This window comes from Periophthalmus magnuspinnatus, chromosome 20, assembly GCF_009829125.3.
Source record: "Periophthalmus magnuspinnatus isolate fPerMag1 chromosome 20, fPerMag1.2.pri, whole genome shotgun sequence".
NCBI classification, from domain to species: domain Eukaryota; kingdom Metazoa; phylum Chordata; class Actinopteri; order Gobiiformes; family Gobiidae; genus Periophthalmus; species Periophthalmus magnuspinnatus.
In genome coordinates, this window is record NC_047145.1 from 1,864,176 (window position 1) to 1,884,691 (window position 20,516).

General features: G+C 42.6%; 1 protein-coding gene across 2 annotated transcripts in view; it reads right to left on the bottom strand.

Annotated features, from left to right (window-relative positions):
- dpp6a (dipeptidyl-peptidase 6a) overlaps nt 1-20,516 on the bottom strand; it is a 383,619-nt gene that overhangs the window by 101,514 nt on the left and 261,589 nt on the right. For both annotated transcript variants that reach the window (XM_033986013.2, XM_055230089.1), the window contains exon 2: nt 15,505-15,619. In XM_033986013.2, coding sequence (XP_033841904.1) covers nt 15,505-15,619 — 115 coding nt within the window. The remainder of the gene's footprint in view (nt 1-15,504; nt 15,620-20,516) is intronic.

Here is a 20,516-nt window from a genome sequence, read left to right on the forward strand (position 1 = left end):
GGGAACGGGCGCTTAGCAATGCTGTCAGTCAAACCTGTTGCTAACGTGAGCAGGAGTGACCTCTAGGAAAGAAAGAAAGAAATGATGAGTCTGACAACAGAAATTACAGAGAGAGATGCAAGAGTTTCAATATAAAGTGAATTGGAGCCAGTGTTGATGGAGTTGGAAGTGCGCCCATGATCACATCCTGTTTGGAACGTGACGGCTAGCGGGTTAGCTATGTCCATTTATATATACAGTCTATGGTTTCTGTTCATATAGCTGAATAATGTTCCTACGTACTTTGGATTGTGTCTTGTATTATGTATTTTAGTATAAAAAAGCTCAACTAGGAATGGCAGTTGAAAATTAGCGCTTGCAACACTCTGTACCGCATTAGCTCCGGGCTTTGTTTAGTAACTATATCTGATTGGGCTGTTCCCGCCAAATAAATAAACTAGTAAACCACAGTGGGTATATAACTTCGCACATAAAGTGATTTTGTGATATATTTTATTTCATGTAAAACTTGTATCATTCTGCACAACGCTAACGCTAACACTTGCTCATGTAGTGTGGCATCGTATGACTTGCCCTGTTAGCGTAGCGACTTGAAGAGATGCAGCAAGTGCTTCCTGTCTGGCTGTGCACATCTGCTAATTCTGCTGTCACAAAAGCTCTGATCCGGCTCCGCAGCTGTCGGAAAACTCAAAGGGACGAGAAGGATCCAGGAAGGCAGGGCACACAACCAAACCTGAAGTGACAGCAGACGTCTCATTCAGAGCTCTGTCACGTAGCATTCTACACGTACGGCTGACGGAAATGAATAACTCGCTATCATGAGGTAATAGAACTGATCGCATGTCCCAGGACGTCTAAAAAGTCTTCATCTTGATCTATAAATGTCATATTTTAATATAACACATGTAAAGGTAACGCTTTCGTCATAACGTTATATGGGTCCTGTTCAAAAATACTTCTGTTATTGAAAATATTCTATTATCATTGTAGTATGCAGTATCATTTATTTAGTATCATGTTAACAGCTGTCTCTCGGTTGGCCTGGGAACGCCTTGGGGTCCCACCGGAGGAGCTGGAATCATTTTGGTCTTAAAACGTTCATATTAATCCGTGCTACATGATCCTGGTATTTTATTTCGCTATTATCAAGATATGAATATTAATAATAGACCAATCAGGCACCTTCTTTTCCCCAAGGTTCCCTAGCCTTAGCAACAGGTTTGATTGACAGTGTTGCTAAGCGCCCACTCCCCGCCAAACCAGCGGTGCGGGCGGGAAGGGGCGTTACCTTCAACAGCCTCGCTCCGGATTGGCTCTTTGGTTGCTATGACACTCACGGTCAGAATTTCAAATATGGAACACAGCGCTAATAAGTGCCAGCATTGATGAGCTATGATCGTGATACTGAAGTTGGTGATACCGATGTTGGATTATTGATATTGGCATGAGGATTTCTTGCTATATTTTACTAAATTACTTTGTGACAGCGATGCCATTTTGTTGGTTGTTTTGAGAAACCCATTTATAATAAAAATAAAAAATAAAAATTAAATAAAACAAAACAAAACAAGATAAATAATAATAATAATAATAATAATAATAATAATAATAATAATAATAATAATAATAATAATAATAATAATAATAATAATGATAATAATAATAATAATAATAATAATAATAATACATTTTATTTCTGAGCTTCAAAACAAGCCAAATCAAGGACACTGTTAAAACATAAAACAGGAGAATAAAACCTATACAACGCAGAATGGGATGATGTGGTAAAAGTGAGGGCTATGTGGTATAGGATTGTCCTCCAAGTTCTGAGTCTGAATTTGAAAAGAGAAAGAGAGGATGAGGCGGTGATGAGGCGGACAGAGGGAGCTGGAGAGAAGAAGAGGAGCGGAGAGAGCCATTCAAGTATTTTAGAGATGACGGGTAAGTTAGAACGTGGGCAAAGGTAGTTCAAATCTATAAGAATAAGAGTGACCGATGCAGTTTTGAGTGATTGGCTTTTGAGAGGAAAGTTCCAGAGGTCAGGGAGAATAATGTTAGTAATGAAGTGGGCCAGTGAGGGAAGACAGGGTTATACTATACACGGGACATAATCATAGTTTTGATGATTTAAATAATTATCCTGAATCATGAGGGACTCTGTGAATCTCAGCCTTAAAAGTAACTACTGTAAAAGTCGCACTTTTTTTTCTTTTCATAGTTTGGCCGAGGGCGCGACTTATACTCAGACTCAATGACTTATATGTGGAATATAAGTCGCATCTGAGTAAATAATTTCACATCTTTGTTACAGTCACACTGACAACCACATTTTTTTTCTTCATTATTATGCATTTTTTTACTTTTACTCTGGAGCGATTTATAGTCCAGAGCGATTTATACTCCGGAGCGACTTATAGTCCGAAAAATACGGTACACATAGGTCACAGAGGCTTTTTCAATCTCCCACATCTATACTACATGCATGTATATTATCACATAAGCTAACTGTAGGCACTGCTCTGTCTGAGGCTTTGTTCGACTTTAATCTGAGCTTTATTTTAGAACATGCCCAGAAAGAGATGATGTAGCTGGAACTACAACAGGTGAGATGATTTGTGCTGTTAAAACGTCTTCCACTGCTAACATTACAGTCACAAGCTAGCTAGCGTTAGCCAACAGTTCTTCAGTTAGCCGCTCACATTATTTGATAAAAATCTAACACCTAAACAGGACTATGAGGCTCGTATTGATCCCAGGCTCCTGAAAATGTGTTGTATAAATCCATTTTGTGTTTGAGACCATCTTAAAAGGTGTTTGCTAATATGTGCATTGCGTCACCATGGTAACTGCTTAACATTCTACCATAGACATACATGCAGAACCAGTGTGATGTTACTACAAAGTATCAGTAGTAGTAGAAATACATATTGTAGTTTTAATACATTGCTGTGGAGGTACGGCTTGTCAGCTTCAAACCCTCAAATGTCACTTTTGTTTATAAGCTGAAGCACGACAGTGATTGACTCCACAGACGTTCTCCCGCAGAGTGAATTATAAAACGTCTTTGGACTGAACCTGTAAACTAGACGCTGATAGACACCTCGCATGGCGTAACTTTTCTGTACTTTTTCAATTTGCATTTCAAAGTTAAGGTGACATTGCTCAAGTTAAGCGAAGCTAGGTGCGCCGCAGTTCATTTAATGTGATTTTGTCCTCCGTCTGCTTTCTGTCAGATGTTCATTATGTATATGGCCCGCAAACCCTCTTTTTAATCAAGTGTTGGGGCTATTGCGAGGACACAACAATAACTTGCAGCATTCGTGCTCTGTCTGTGGCACATTGAATCAAACAGATGGATGGAGGAGACAGCAAAGCCCCAAAAGTCTCACACAGTTTAACTCAAGGGACTGCATCACCTTTAAAGACATCTGCTCCGCCAATCACAGCCGCGAGACGGAGGAGGAGTGAGCCGGACTCTGCACCGCTCTCACTCTTTGACAATCTATCACTCTCTCCAACTCGCTCTCTCCTTCTCTCTATGGTCCTCAATCTTCCTCTCTCCCTACTCCCTCTTTTCTCTCTCTATCTCCCACTCTCTCTCTTTCTCTCTGTGTTTCCTTCTCTCCCCTATCTATCTCTATCTATCCAGCTATCTATCTGGCAATCCATCTATCACTCTCTCCTTCTCTTTCTACCTCTCTCTGTCTCTCACTCCCTCTGCCTATTTCTTTCTCTCTTTTTCTGTCTCTCCCTCTCTCTATCCCTCTCTTTCTCCCTCTCTCTCCCTCTACCTCTTCCCCTCACTCACCCCCACTCTCTTACTCTCTGTCGCTCCTTCTCTTCCTCTCTCCCCCTCCTTCACTACCTCTCTCTATCACTGTCTTTCTCCCATCTTACTCGCTATCTCTCTCCCTTGCAACCTCTCTATATATTCCTCTCTTTCTCCCTATCTTACTCTCTCCCCCTCTCTCTCTGTCACTCTCTCTCTCTGTCTCTCTTCCCCTCTCTGTCGCTCCCTCCCTGTCTCTCTATTTCCCTCTTTCTCCCTATCTTGCTCTCTTTCCATTGATCTTTCTCTATCTCCCTCTCCCTTCCTCTCTCCCTTGTAACCTCCCCATCTTTCTATTTCTCCCTATCTTTCTCTCTCCATCTCTCTCTTTCTCCCTCTCTGTCGCCCCCTCCCTCTCTCCCTTGCAATCTCTCTCTCTATTCCTCTCTTTCTCCTTATCTTACTTTCTCTCCATCTCTCTCTGTCAATCTCGCTTCCCTTCTCTCTCTCTCTTCCTCTCCTTCTCACCTACATTCTCTCCATTTCTCTCTGTCACTCTCTCTCTCCTTCTCCCTCGCTCCCTCTCTCTCTCGTCATCTCTTTCTCCCTATCTTACTGTCTCCCCTCTGTCTCTGTCTCTCTCCCTCCCTCTTCCTCCCTCCCCCTCTCTCTCCCTCTCTCCCTTCCTCTCCTTGCATCTCCCTTCCTCCCTCCCTCCCTCTCTCTCCCTTTCCCTCTGTCTCCCTCCCTCCCTCTCCCTCCCCTTCTCCCTCCCTCTCCCTCCCTCTCCCTCCCTCCCTCCCTCCCTCCCTCCCTCCCTCCCCCTCCCTCTCTCTCCCTTTCCCTCCCTCTCCCTCTGTCTCTGTCCCTCTCCCTCCCCTCTCCTTCTCCCTCCCTCCCCCTCTCTCTCCCTCCCTCTCCCTCTCCCTCTGTCTCCCTCTCTCCCTCTCTCTCAGATGGAGAGATTTAGAGGACTGCAGACAGATTAAATATCAATATGGATTATTCAAACTCCAAGAGAAGAAGTTGAAAGTTTAAGTCGTTTCCTTGAGTTAAGTCTGTATCTTTGTGCGACACAAAGAGGAGGATTGTGGGACTATAAAAGGACGTGGGTCTAATGCAGGGTCACTCCTCTTCTCACTGTTAAATATAAAACTGTCACTAGACTTTGGAACGACAAAGACACTTAATACTCACATATTTAAAACTCATTTTGAGGTGAACGCAGCATCTCTATAAGATTTAATCAAATACAGTCTTCATACTGCTAACATCAAATTATATATATATATATATATATATATATATATATATATATATATATATTTATATATATATTTATATTTTTTTTTTTTTTTTTTTTTTTTTTTTTTTTTTTCAAGTCTTAAGGGAACCAGTATATTAAAACAAAACATTATGATTCTCACAAATATAAGGAATTAAAAGTGGAAATATGTTCCTACAGTGAACTTAAAGGTTCAATGTTCTATATTACATAAAAGTGACTCTTGTGAGCTTTAAGTCATGTTTTAACGCTGTTACCTCCTCAAAAACACATAAGGAGTTGGGTTTTGTTTCTTTCACACATGTTTGAGTCACACTTTATTATTAGTCTGTCTACATCTCCAAAGCTCAAAATGCTCTGTTCCACCTTGTGATGTCATGAAGTGGTAGTTTTCAAGTTTACAGCTCCTTTCACCTTTGGTTCAGTAGAAATCGGCAATTCCTTGGCTGAAATGATCCAAATGATTCTAGTGAAGGTGCATCAAGTTTAAAAACACAGTGGAGCACTTCCTGTATTACCACATGATGACATCACAAGGTGGAACAGAGCATTTTCAGTTTGAGAGAAGAACTCAGTCTAAATGTGCAGGGTTTGTGTGTTAAATGTGAAGGAAACAAAACACAACTCCAGGTCTGTTTGTGATGAGGAAACAACATTAGAACAGATCAGAAGGAAGTTTTAAATGGGTTTTATATAAATCATGAGGGAAATTGACTCTCTGCATTTGACCAGTTCTTCAGTGCAGCTGGAGTGTGGCGCCCAGCAGCCTATCTCCAGATCTTGAACATATTTCTCTGTTAGTTGTCATTACAAAAGCTAAAAAACAAACAAACAAAAAAACATGTTGAGTCTCTGATGAACAAAATTCAGGACAAATCTGTATCAAAATCCAAACATTTGAAGCTTTTACTTAAATAACAAAACCGAGTCCTGAAAAAACGCTGGTCCTTCGCTGGTGAACATCTAACAACTTGACTCCTCCTCCTTGATACCTTTAGTTTTATCATTAACATGGAAATGTCAGGAGCTAAAATGCACGAAACCAAAAGAATGATGTGATTATGGAGTAAAACCTCATCAGAACTGGATCACCTCAAATAAACAAGGTTCAATAACTTAGAAGTTGAGGATATATAAATACAGTATATCTGCTCCGACTCGTTCTTCTGTGTCTAAATCTGTGTGAACCAGACGAATGAAGCCCTGTGTGAAAAGGACACTTCATTGCAGCGCAGTGTTGTCCCTCGCACACTGTGGACATGTCCTCAACATCCTACACCAAATCTCTCATCATTAGTTTATGCAAAATGTCTACGCCTGTTTCCCCGACTTAAAATATGACTCTGGGTTGTAAATTGTTTCTCTAAATGCTCCCCAACATGAAGAGCGTTTTGTAGCGGTATGTAAAACCGCTCTAGGGACGACTGTCTCATTAAAAAGCTAAATCCCTGTGCCATTCAAAACAATATATTTTCAGTGTAATTACCAGACTTCCAGCGGGATCTTTTTAAGTAACAAATCTGGCAACTGTGTGTGAGCAGCCGACTGTAGCTCTGATACATCCACTGTACAGTGTGGGACTGGGGTAGTACTGGAAGCAGTAGTGGTAGTAGTGGATGTAGTAGTAGTAGCAGCAGCAGCAGTATTAGTAGCAGTTGTAGAAGTAGCAGTAGAAGCAACAGCAATTATAGCAGTAGTAGATAGAACAGTATGGTAATAATAAGTAGTAGTATTAGTACAATAGTAGTAGCAGTAGTAGTAGTCACCAGTGTTGACAAAACTGATGCCAATTCGCAGTTATACATCATAGTATTGTAATTGTAGTACATGTAGCAGTGGAAGTAGAAGTAACAGCAATTACAGCAATAGTAGATAGTCAAGTGTGGTAATAAGAAGTAGTAGTAGTAGTCGTAGTAGCAGTTGTTGTAGTAGTAGTCAGTGATGACAGAACTGATGCCAATTTGCAGTTCTTACATCATAGTATTGTAATGGTAGTACATGTAGCAGTGATACAGCAATTATATCAGTAGTAATTGCAATATTAAGTATCAATGAGGATTTATATTTATAGTAGTAAGTTAGTAGCAGCACTTCTTAATGGTGCTAAAAGCAATACCAGTACTTGAAATATTTATATACCAATACACCAATTATATACCATTCATAACAAATGTAGTATTATAGTAGATGTAAAAGTGCCACAGTAATAGTGACAATAAATGTAATCCTGTATAGTAGAAGTAGTAGTAAGAGCAGTATTAGTATATTAGTGATAGTAGTAGTAGTAGTAATGGTTGTAGTATAGTGGTGATAGAAGAGATAGGTGATAGTGGTACTAGTGGTAGTAGCAGTAGTAGTAGTAGTACTCATTGATTTAAAACAAAACTGGAAAACATTTGTTTTTGTAATAACAGTAGAATTAATAGTTGTACTCCCATACATTGTGGTAAAGTAAAAGTAATACTGGTAGTAGTAGTAGTAGTAGTAGTAGTAGTAGTAGTAGTAGTAGTAGTAGTAGTAGTAGTAGTAGTAGTAGTAGTAGTAGTAGTAGTAGTGTTGTTGCAGTAGTGGTTTGTTGATGGATGTTTTCCTGACAGAAAACACAGTCTGCTACAGCTCCTGACAACACTTTGTACCTGATATTGCTCTCTCCCTTTCTTTCTTCTTTCCTTTCCCCTCCCTTGCCCACTCCATCTTTGTCCCTCCCCTCTCCCTCCCACCCGCCTTTGTCTCATCCTCTCTTTCTTTCTCTCTATTGCCCTCTCCACTATCCCTCTCTCACTTCCTCTCTCGCCCCCTTTCTGTCTCTCTCTACCCTCTCTCTCTCTCTCTACCTTCCCACCTTTGTCTCTCTCGTCTATCCTCCCTCTCACTTTCGCTCTCTGTCCTCTCTCTCTTCTCTTTCTCTCTCTTCCTCCCTCTCTCCTCATCCTGTCTGTATCTTGTATAACTGATAGATTCCTGTTCCTAAAGCTCACAATGTTTTTTTTTATATCAATAGAAGTGGGTCAGATGATGGAGATGGTGACAAACAAGCTGTCCTCAGGTAATAAATGTCCCACAGACTCACAAAAGAGCCGAGCTGGACTGGACTGGACAGGACAGGGCTAGACTGGACTGGACGAGGACACGCCTGGACTCACAGAACATTCAAATATCCAACACACCAGAGAGTTTGGTAAGACATGACATCGCAACAACACATTTTAATAACAGAATGACACTTTTCTGCTCTTATCTTCATGGAGACAGGCAAGTGACACCGCCGGGCTCGTTACAAGTCAGATCAGCGGAGAGGGGTCACGTTTTTCAAGGCATTTTTGTGCATAGTCTATGTAATCCAGGTGTGATCCAGAGCAAAAGAAACACTCAAATCTGCCAACTCGCTCGTAATTGAACTAATGCAAAGTATGTTTATCTGTATGGAGAAAAGCAAGTGGCAGACCCCACCAGAAAAGTTACGTAGTGCGGCTTTAATGGCATAGAAACAGAAACAGTACATGTCCTCACTTTTCTAAATAAAACAGTTAATACAATACAATATAATCCTGCGATAGACTCAACAAAACCCTCTGTAGTTTCCAAATAAATCCTCGTCCCTTCACATCACATTTGGACAAACAGGACGTACTGTTCTGTCCTCAAAACCTGTCCTCCAAAACAGCTCTTGTTATTACAGTACACAAGGGTGAGGTCTGTGTCAGTCCTGGAGCGGAACCACGGTTCTGCTTCAGCACACTGGCTCGTAGCGGGGGGGGAGGATTAGGCCGTGGCACAGCCTGGACACACCACCTGCCCTATATTCTGGCTCCCTGTCCTGCTGTCATAATGGAAAAAGCATCGGGGTTCAGACGGGTCCATGCAGGCGCCTCGGGCAGGATCAGGTCAGAGCCAAAGGAGGCGACATGGAGGGTTAGGCGTCAATGCTCCGGCACCTGCACAAGTGTGAGCGGATATCTCACTCTGACATATGGGACTAGTGCAGGAGTATGAGTACACACGCCAGCGCTACTGTTCTACTGACAGCTGGACTCCAGTCAAACTCATTAAAGCGGCATTGCGTAAGTTTTCTGGTGGAGTGTCTGCCACCTGCTTGTATCCATGGAGATGTTACTGCTTTGGCTGCAATCTCCCACATTATGGTCTTAAAGGTACTGTGACGTAGGCCGGGCTTTAGCAGTAGGGTGTGGGGCAGAAGGCAGCAGCATGGGCTTTTATACTGTCTCACTAACTGGATAAACTATAGTGTTACTTAAAAGGGGTGTTTAAAAATAACTTCTGGTCTTTAAAACTCTTAAACATCCATAAAACCAAATAAACCCAGAAATCAAATTAACTTTATACATATATTACACACATAAACCCTAAAAACAAACACCAAATATATTTAAATCCCATAAAACCTTTAAAATACCCGACCTGCCTCCCCTACACCTCCCCTGCCTTGGTCCTGCCCCGGAACCTTTTTCAGGGAGCTCGTTTCCCTGGCGACCTCTTTGACACCTGGACACACTAAAAACACCACACATTACACAACACACAAACACTTAAAAACACACTTAAAGCATTCAAGCACTGGACCAATACTGCACATATCCAATTTAATTAATTATTAGCAGTTAACTTTAAGTTTGTCTTTGTCCTCTTTTCCCTCCAGGACATGCAGCTTCAATTAAAGTACCACTGTGCCTCCAGATCTAAAATCGAGTAAAAGAACAGACCAGTTAAATAAACATTTTAAAATCCTTTTGTGCAGTTGTCTTTTTCAAAGTGCACATAACGTTCAAAGTGCTGTGTGCTATTAAAGTGTACGTGCAGTTTAAAGTGCATATAGTGAATGTGCTGTTACTTATTATTTTATTAACTGTAATGTTTCACAGTACGTTACAAATCAGATCTATGGAGACGTAACCTCCACTCTCACCTCTTTTGTCACCTGCAACTGACGAATCAAGGAACACTCTATGCAATATCTCCATGGACACAAGCAGGTGACGACAATACATCGATAAAGTTACAGAGTACAGCTTTAAACATCTTCATCTCCAGGTGACGCCAACAGGATAAGATATGAGTCAGGTCTGTGGAGAGATGATGTGTCTCATTTCGCCGAAGTGTCCTCAAATGCGCAGTTCGAATGGTGCATTTAAGGGCTGTCCCGTTTCATGCAACCGACAAATGCGGCTGAAAATGTGCCCTGCGTTTCCATGGAGATCGAGTGTAGCCGAAGCCTGCATCCGAGCACACTTCACGCACCGATATATCCCATCATGCACCGTGCCTACGCAAAAAAGATAAGAAAATGGAGTACGCTATACAACACACGTTCAAATGTAAGCATTGTTTTACGTCACCTACAGCAACGCGACATGAAACTGTTAAAACGTGAGTAAAGATCTGTACGAGACGACTCAACCTCAGTGAAGTCGTGTTCGTTTGGGTTCACAGTAATCGCTGCGTAACTGACCAAACGGTGAGCGAAATTATCCCTTACACTTTTATATTATTGTAGCCATCGGAAAGTTTAATATTCGTCATTATTTAAGAAGATTCTTTTGTCTTTAGGGAGCAACGACCAGACGACGGAGTTTTTCTGCCTGAGGATGGAGAATGAGCACTTATTCACCGGGGCCAAGTTCTCTACAAGTGCACGGACAATGGTGTGTCCCATTTCGACATGAACGCGACTACGCGGAGGAGTACCCTTCATCAGGCGGGTACTTCGAACTGCACTTTGAACAGCACATTGAAGGGTACTTTAAGCGGTACTTTGACTGCTACTTTGAACGGTGCATTTGGCGAATTGCGACACGGACAGCGTAATGCCTTAAAGTTTAATGCCATAGAACACTCAGGGGCAACATCTCCATGGAAACAAGCAGAGAAGTGACACAGTTGACCTTTAAATGGAGCCATACGTTGTTTGATAGACGCTCAGTGGCTCAAACATTCAAACAAACCCAAAGGTCGGGAGTTTGATCCTCGCTCTGACCGTCGCATATTTTGCATAAACACATCACGCATATACTGGGGGTGAAGTGTCTTGCTTAAGGACACAAAGGCAGTTCTGTAACAAAATGATTTCTTGAGTAAACGCAGAAGTCAAAATTCCATCAATATCTTAATACTACTCCCCCGAAACCTCCTTAGCCTCGGAGCTACAGAAAGATTAGACACTTTCTCTATGACAACAAACAAAGGCGTCCGTCAGCGTGTGAGGTGGAGTGAGTCACCGCGCACACAGATAAAGAGTGATTATTGACTCGGGGCTGCGGTAATGCATACAATATGAAGACGCTTTATGGGAGTAAATACAGACAGATGGGCCACTGATTAAACCTTCATGTAAATGTGTGAAGAGGAAACGTGAAGGTCGCAGACAGAAGAAGGAGACGAGGACGCTCACGAAGCACAGACTGTACATCAGGTTAAACGGGATGTGAAAATACTTTACACTGAGTTTGTCTAGTAATCATTTTACTTTATAAGGATTTAGACAGGGTGGAAGAAGTACTCATTGGTGTTAAGTAAAATATACTCAAGTAAAAGTAAAGTCTACTTAAGCAAAAGCAGTGAAGTACCTGTTTAAAAATGTACTTTAAGAGTAAAATGTTAAAGTATTTCGTGCAGGTTTTGAGGTCTTGTAAAGTTTCAGATGTAGTGATTTTCATAAAGATTTGAGCTGAAACAATTGAACCAAGCTGTTTTTGTCTGTATACTTTTGTTAAATAAACCCTCAGTCTTTTCTGCAGGTCTCAGACAATCATAACAAAAAAACAAAACAAAAAAAACAAAACAAAAAACACAACGTTTACTTTTCAGTTCAGTTAAAAAATGTAGTGGAGTAGAAAGTACAGATACTGATTTCAAATGTAGTGTAGTAAAAGTAAAAAGTATCCACTGTAAAATCTATTCAAGTAAAATACAGATACCAACATTTTGATTTAAGTACAGTACTTTATTACTTTTAGTTTGTTACCTTCTACCACTGGATTTATCTGGAACAACAGCGGAAAGGAGAAGCGAGTGAGCGTGCAAGCTGAAGAGTTGGTATTTGTTGGTATCTATCTATAAAAAGTCAGATTAAACTCATTATTACCATGTTTAATCTGTCTTTATATAAATACATTGTTTCCTTGCATGTTTTTCTGTGTAAATAGTAGTTTTTTGCAGGAACTCCACCTGCAGCTGTCATCTTGTGAGTGCAGTTTGGGACAGATACATGAGCCGTGTCCCAGTTCGACGGTTGCACACTTCGTCGGCTGCATTTGAAGGGCACTTATGTCACTTCCAGCGCGACAAAGCCTGTCCCATTTCATGTACCCAAGAAATGTGGCCGACAAATGTGCCCTGCATTTCCATGGAGATCAGCCGTGAACGAAGCGTGCTCCTACTTCTATGCGAGAAACAAGGTATATTTTCTTAAAGTTATGTAATACTAGCTACAACTTGGAAAAAAATCACCTGGAACATTATATTTGCCTATTTATATTCAAAGGGAAAGATGAATTCCTTACTTCATTCAATCTAAATAGAAGTAAACGGCTGCGACAATGACACCTTTACTGTTCTTTGATTAAATAATAAAGAACTAATAATAAAGCTGTAATTATTTCAATGTCCGTTTTACACCTTAAGTCATGAGTCAACAACCATCACAGTTGCTAGACGACGTAACATAAGCGAGGTAACGTAAGCGCACAGAAAGCGGTTGACGTACGCTCCGTGGTGTGGGCCTGTCCCATTTCGGCATGATGGCAGCTACACGGAGGAGTACCCTTCGTCGGACAGGTACTTCTCTGTCTGCATTTGTCGAATTGGGACACGGTCATAGTGTGATGTTATGAGCTTTTGCCACGCCCCTTTTTAGTCGACCAATCGATCGGCAGCATATGTCTTTAGTCCAACAACAATTTCTTTAGTAATTGCAAATACTGAATCAATTTAATATTAACAGTGCGGAAGACAGCAAAAACAAGCACACTTTTCCATCTTCAACTTTGCAAACGATTAGCATGTGTGTGCATTCAGAGAGCGTAACTCATTTATCTGGCAACAAAAATAATAAAAGCTGCATAGATTTTTACAAAAGAACAAAACAAAACAACAGCAACCTTTTATTTCTTCACCTCATAGGACTGTTTTTTTTTTTTTTTGTTTTTTTTAAATCTAATCAAAAGGAGGCAAGTCAAAGTGCACAAAATGGTTTTAATTGAGAAATATTGAGACTCGCTCCCAAAGAACAGAAGTGCTTGTTAAAGTTTGTTTTTGTTATTCAATGCATTTTGTCTTATGCACAGTAGAGATTGCGTTTGTTGATCATTACAGTAAAAACTAATACAATTCGACTTTTTTTACTTGCTTTTTCTAAAACTACAAACGAATAAGCAGTTTTAAACCGAGCCGTCAGATATTAGCCCCTAGCCATAGCCCCATAGTGTCCTCACGGTCCCAGGCTACAGGACACATAGAAAGAGCTAATATGTGTCAAATCAACATGCAAACCACAGCACCTGTCTCATACAGTGATCACCATGGCAACCACAGAAACAAATGTATTATCTTTTAGAAGTCCGTGTAACACAACCTGACTGTGGGAAGACTGGCAAGAGAGAGAGAAAGTGACCTTCTCTTCTCTGTGTATGACCGCAGTGTGTGGAAACAGGAGTCTTAGATATTACACTGTGTATGTATATGTGTGTGTGTGTGTAGGGGTGTGTGTGTGGGTGTGTGTGTGTGTGTGTGTGTGTGTGTGTGAGCCCTGAGCACTGACCCCGCTCACACACACTTAGCGCTCAGATGGATTGTGAGGTCTAATGGACATGTCTCTGCATATTAACAACCTGTAAACACTCAGGTATATAATATATCGGCCTCTCTTCTCTCTCTCTCTCTCTCTCTCTCTGTTTCTCCCTCTCTCTATTTCTGACTCCTCCTTTCTTCTCTCACCCACCCTGTCTTTTCTCTTTTAGCGTCCATATCTCCCTCTCTGTTCTCTCTCTCGATCTATACTATTCAGATATTCCTTCGCTCTCCCTTTATCTCTCTCTTTTCCTCTCTCCCCATCTCTTCATGCTCTCCTCTACCACCCTTACTCTCGCTCTTTCTGACCTCTCTCTCACCCCCTCCCTCGCCTCTTTCCACTCTCCCCTCACTCTCCCTTTACATATTCCTCTTTCTCCCTACCCCTCTCCATTTCTCTCTGCTCTCCCCCTCTCATTCTTCCTCTCTCTCTCCCTTGCTCTCTTTTCCTCCTCTCTCAATTTCTTTCAGCTCTCCTCTCAATCTCCATTTACCTCTTCATCTCTCCCCCTTTCATCTCTCTATCTCTGTTTCTCCGCTCAGCCCCCAACCTCTCTCTTTCTCACCCACCCACTCTCTGTCTCTTTTCTGATATCCCCTCCACCTCCCTTTACCTATTCCTCTCTCGCTCCCACTCCCTCACCTTTTTCTGCTCTCCCCATCCTCCCTACTCTCCCTCTCTCTCCACCTCTCACCTTTTTTACTCTCCCTCTCTCTCTCCATCTCTCTCACCTCTTTCTGCTCTCCCCACCCCCCTCAGTCTCACTCTCTCTCTCCTCTTTGTGCTCTCCCCTTAATCTGCCTTTATATATACCTCTCTCTCCCTGCCCCTCTCCAATTCTCTCTTCTCCCCCCTCTCCTTCTTCTCTCTCTCCCTTGCTCTCTCTTCCTCCTCTCTCAAGTTCTTTCAGCTCTTCTCTCAATCTCTATTTACCTCTTCCTCTTTTCCTCCTCTCTCCCCCTCTCATCTCTCTTTTTCTCTCCATTTCTGTTTCTCCCCTCAACACTCCTCCATCTTTTTCTTTCTCACCCACCTCTCTCTCTTTCTTTCTCTCTGTCCACCACTTTCTGCTCTCCCTTACCCCTTACTCTTGCTCTCTCTCTCACCTCTTTTTAGTCTCCCCTGCTTACTCTCCTCCATCTCTCTCTCCTCTTTCCACTGTTCCCTCACTCTCTGTTTACATATTCCTCTCTCTCCCTTCCACCTCCCCTCCAATTCTCTCTGCTCGCCCCCCTCCTTCTTCCTCTCTCCCTCTCCTGCTCTCTTCCTCCTCTCTCAGTTTCTTTCAACTCTCCTCTCAATCTCCATTTACCTTGTCCTCTCTTCCTCCTCTCCTCCCCCTTCTCATCCCTCTCTTCATCCCTCCATTTCTGTTTCTTTCTCACCTACCTCTACCTCTTTCTCATTCTTTTCCTCTGTCCACCTCTTTCTCTTCTCCCCACTCTCCTTAATCTCACTCTCTCTCCCCTCTTTCTGCTCTCCCCTCACTCTCCCTTTATGTATTCCTCTCTCGCTCCTACTCCCTCTCACTCCCTTTCTTTCTGCTGTGCCCTCTCCCTCTTCCTCTCTCCCTCCTGCCATCTTCCCCCCCTCCCCCCCTTCACCCCTCACCCCGTCCCCTCAGGCCCTGGTCCGGGGGGCACGTACTTGGTGTCAGCAGGATGACGGAGGTGACGATCAGGGAGCAGATGACCAGAATGACAAGGAGGGCGATCGCTATTCCCTTCCAGTTCCTCTGCGGAGGGTTACTGCCCACCAGCTCCTGCAACACACAGCACAAGAGGGTCACGAGAGCTTAAGAGGGTCGCCACGGCGATTAACAATTAACAATCCTCAAATAAATAAAAACAACAGAGTAACAGGAAGATGAAGGAGACGCGGGAGACACGGAGAGTCGGGCAAGAGGCAGGACTGGAGGTTTAATGATGCAAAAGGTGATGAGAAGGGATGGAAAAGTTTAGAGAAAAAAAAGAAAAAAAACATACACAGGGGAGAGAGAACGGAGAGATAGACTGAGAGGTGAGAGAGAGAGGAGAGAAAGAGAGATGGTGAGACAGTCTGAGAGGTGAAATAGATTTAGAAAAAGAGAGGAGAGAAAGAAAGAGAGAGAGACTGATATGTGAGACAGAGATGGAGAGAGAGGGGAGAGATGGTGAGAGTCTGAGAGGTGAGAGAGAGAATGAAAAAGAGAGGAGAGAAAGAGAGGGGGAGAAAGAGAGAGGCCAAGAGGTGAGAGAGGGGAGAGATGGGGAGAGTCTGAGAGGTGAGAGAGAGAATGAAAAAGAGAGGAGAGAAAGAGAGGGGGAGAAAGAGAGAGGCCAAGAGGTGAGAGAGGGGAGAGATGGGGAGAGTCTGAGAGGTGAGAGAGAGAATGAAAAAGAGAGGAGAGAAAGAGAGGGGGAGAAAGAGAGAGGCCAAGAGGTGAGAGAGAGGGGAGAGATGGGGAGAGTCTGAGAGGTAAGAGAGAGGAGAGAAAGAGAGATAGAAAGAGAGTCTGAGAGCTGAGATAGATAGAGAAAAAGAGAGGAGAGAAAGAGAGAGACTGAGAGGTGAGAGAGAGGAGAGATGGCGAGAGTCTGAGAGGTGAGAGAGAGAAAGAAAAAGAGGGGGAGAAAGAGAGAGACCAAGAGCTGAGAGAGAGGGGAGAGAAAGAGAGAGGAACAAAAGATGGAGAAAGAGAGAGATGGGCAGCGAAGCAAGAGTTAGACTGACAGGTGAGCTAGAAAGAGAGGAGAGAGAGAGAGCAGAGAGAGGGGAGAAAGAGAGAGATGGGCAGAAAGAAGAGAGAGAGAAAGAGAGAGAGGAGAGAAAGTCTGAGAGGTGAGATTGAGATAGAGAAAGAGAGAGAGAAGAGAAAACGAGAGACATGGGCAGAGAGAAGAGAGAGAGAAACCGAGAGAGAGAAAAGTTTTGAAAAAAACCCCATAAAGAAATCAGATAATGAGCTCTATGATCAAAGTGTGTATGTGAACAGAGCACACCTCCGCACATGGAGAATATTCACACATTCATTTACACATGTGCACAACTTCAGAACAACTTTTTAAACAAATCAGCTCTGAGCGTTTGTCTCTTCTGGTTTGCGATCGATCACATGAGTTATTATTAGCTGCAGACAGACCGCAGTCGGATTCTGTTACAAAGCAAAATGTAATTTATGAGAACAAAGTGAAGGACTCCACTTTAAACATGTTTAAGACACAGACCTCGGCCTCTGGAACAAAACGAGCACAATCACACTGTGCCACATTATAGTATTAATCTTACTATTATTTAGGATTTGATTTATTTGTAAAGGGACAGAAAACCTAACCACACACAAGCAAATGTAACACACACAACACACTCTCTATACACACAATCATAGAACAGTTCATGTGAAGTTACAAGTTAAAAGTTAAAACCCCTCAATATAAAAATGTCATTTTGTTAAACACATTGACATATTTGAGCTGATCAGCTTCTGTTTTGAAGTTTTTGAAAATGCTGTCTGTGTCTATGAGCAGCAGTTTGTTCCACGTCTGACCTGCTCCAGAAGCAATTTCCCTAAACAGCTCAGAGCGGTCACCTCTAGAGGGTAAGGCCACTTTATTTATACAGCACAATCTGTACACAAGGTAATTGTGCTTTACAGAATAAGAAAGACATTAAAATCACACAAATAAAAGCATAAAAATCACAAATAATCATCATAAAAATAACATTAAAACAGAAAAGTGCAGAATAAAACTCTTTCAGTCATATGCACAGATAAACAGAACCATTTTGAGTCTGGATTTAAACATTGTCAAAGTCGAGTCCTGTCTCACATCTTCAGGAAGAATGTTCCAGGTTTTAGCTGCAGAAAACTGAAACACTGATTCTCCAGGTTTAGTTCTGACTCACGAGTATCATAGCAACCAAAGAGCCAATCCGGAGCGAGGCTGTTGAAGGTAACGCCCCTTCCCACCTGCACTGCTGTTTTAGCATGGAGCGGGCGCTTAGCAGTGCTGTCAATCAAACCTGTTGCTAACGCTAATGGGAGCAACCTCGTGGAAAGACAGAAAGGCTGATTTGTCTGTTATTAATGTTCATATGTTGAGTTTCAGACACAATATCGAAATAAAACCCCCAGGATCATGTAGAGAGGGTTAATACGAACATTTTAAGACCAAAATGAGTCTGACAGCAGCAGTTACACAGAGAGGGGCCACAGCTTTTCAATGTAAAGTGAATTGGAGCTGGAGTCAATGGAGCTGAATCGCACCCATGCTAGCAGGTTAGCTATGTCCATTTATATAAACAGTCTATGATCTAAACCCACAAACAAGAAGAGCTAACCACTCTGCCACCGTACACTCTCAGATTGGATTTCCATCATACCCCAACAGTAGACTTAAAAATGAACCTCTTCAGTGACCGTACTTTGTCCCGGGACGGTCCACACGGCCTCGTTTGGGGATTTATTAAATGAGCTGTTAATTGTTTGCTGTTCAGAGACTGATGTGTCTTTGTGGACATGTTTAATGGGACTCTACATGACCTGATGAAAGACGAGACAAAAGGAAGAAGAGAGCAGAGGGATGACGAAGCACAGTGAGGAAAGAAGAGAAGAAAGGACGATGAAGGAGAGAACAGACAAAAAGAGGAGATGAGGAAGCAGAGGAGAGGAGAGAGGAGAGAGGAGGTAAACCCTAATGAGGCGGGCATCAGCGGCCATCACCGACAAACCAATGTGACAGGGATAAATGGAGCCAGAGAAATGGAGCGAATGTAGAGAGAAAGAAGAGGGAGAGAGGGGGAGAAAGAGAGGGAGAGGGAAGAAGAGAAAGAGAGGGAGAGAAAGAGAGGGAGAGAGAGGGGGAGAGAGAAAGAGAGGGGGACAAAGAGAGAGAGAAAGAGAGAGGGAGAGAGAAAGAGAGGGAGAGAAAGAGAGAGGGGGGAGAGAAAGAGAGATAGAGAGAAAGAGGGAGAGAGAAAGAGAGGGAGGAGAGTGAGGAGAGAGTGAAAAAAAGAGAAAACAAAAGGGAGGGAGAGGTAGAGAGAGACAGAGAGAGATAGAGACCAAGAGGTGAGATAGAGAGAGAGGAGAGAAAAAGAGCTACAGAGAGAGAGACCAAGAGATGAGAGAGAGAGGGAGGAGAGAGAGGAGAGAAAGAAAGATATAGAGTGAGTTGGAGAGGTGAGAGAAAGAGCGAGGAGAGAAAGAAAGCTACAGAGACAGACCAAGAGGTGAGAGAAAGAGAGAAAGGAGTGAAAGAGATAAAGAGAGAGAGGAGAGCAAGAGAGGTATAGAGAGAAAGACTTGGAGGTGCGTGTGTGTGTGTGAGAGAGAGAGAGAGAGAGAGAGATGGAGAGAAAGAGAGATGGAGAGATACCAAGAGGTGAGCGAGACCGAGAGGTGAGAGAGAGAGGAGAGAAAGAGGAGAGAAAGAGAGAAGACCAAGAGGTGAGAGAGGAGGAAAAGGGACAGAGAAAGAGAGAGATGGGCAGAGAGAAGAGAGATAGAGAAACTGAGAGGTTAGCAAGAGAGAGAGCAGAGAAAGAAAGATGGAGAGAGAGTCTGAGAGGTGAGATAGAGAGAAAGAGCGAGAGTGGAGAGAGGTGAAAAAGAGAGAGATGGGCAGAGAGAAGAGAGACAGTCCAAGAGGTGAGATAGAGAGAGAGCAGAGAGAAAGACAGTGGAGACAAAGAGAGAGGGGGAAATATGAAGAAAGAGAGAGATAGAAATAGAGAAGACAGAGGGGAAAGAGAAGGAATAGAGTGAGAGAAAGAGAGATGGTGATAGAGACAGAGAGGTGAGATAGAGATGGATAGAGAGACAGAAAGACACAGAGGAGAGAGAGATAGAGAGAGAGAAAGAGAGAACCATGTCAGAGTTATGAGCAGCCTGGAGGACTTTGCTTCCGTTCTGCCCCTTCCACAAAACACAAACAAATGAATTGACTGCACTCTAATATGGTTTTAAGGGAAAGTGGATTTAAAGAACGTGGGTGTCAGAGCCGCACTGGAGGCTGCGCGATGAGAAAAATGGCCGACCAGGCAGTCACTTACTTCTGGTTCATTCCCAAATCAAATAATCTGCCGAGGAAATGTACCTGACACATAGCGCGGTATAAGGCGAGCGGCCAGAATAAGGACATTAAATGAGCTCAAGTTTCACTATATTTTACAGAAAGCGAGTGAGTTAGTCCAGTCAGCAGCTTTAGACAACTCTCTGCCAGGACTTATACTTATAGACTCTGCCTCTGCATCAACCAACTGTCAGACTGTGGGATATACAGCACCTATAGTGAGAGAAAATGTCCGTTTGGAGCACGACTTTAAGTTATGCAGCGAAAGTGGAGCTGGGTATGCGATATGAAGTACACCAGGAGTCTCGAACCAGTGACCCGTGGGTTATGGCAGCAGTACCTTCCCTTCTCTTCCTTTGCCTGCCATTAAATTCAGCCTGCAGTTTTTTTATACATAAATATTTAACAAAACCAAAATGTGTTTCTGAATCAAAACTTTGCTTGCAGCCTAATTACGGTACTATTTTTTATTTATTATTAAAAGATTTAGCAAAAGCTTAATCTGAACCTTCATGTGGACTTGAAAATGGTGAATGGTCAAAGAAAAAACACTCGTAAACGCTCTACCAACTGAGCCACTGTCGCCAGTAAACATGCGTTATGTGT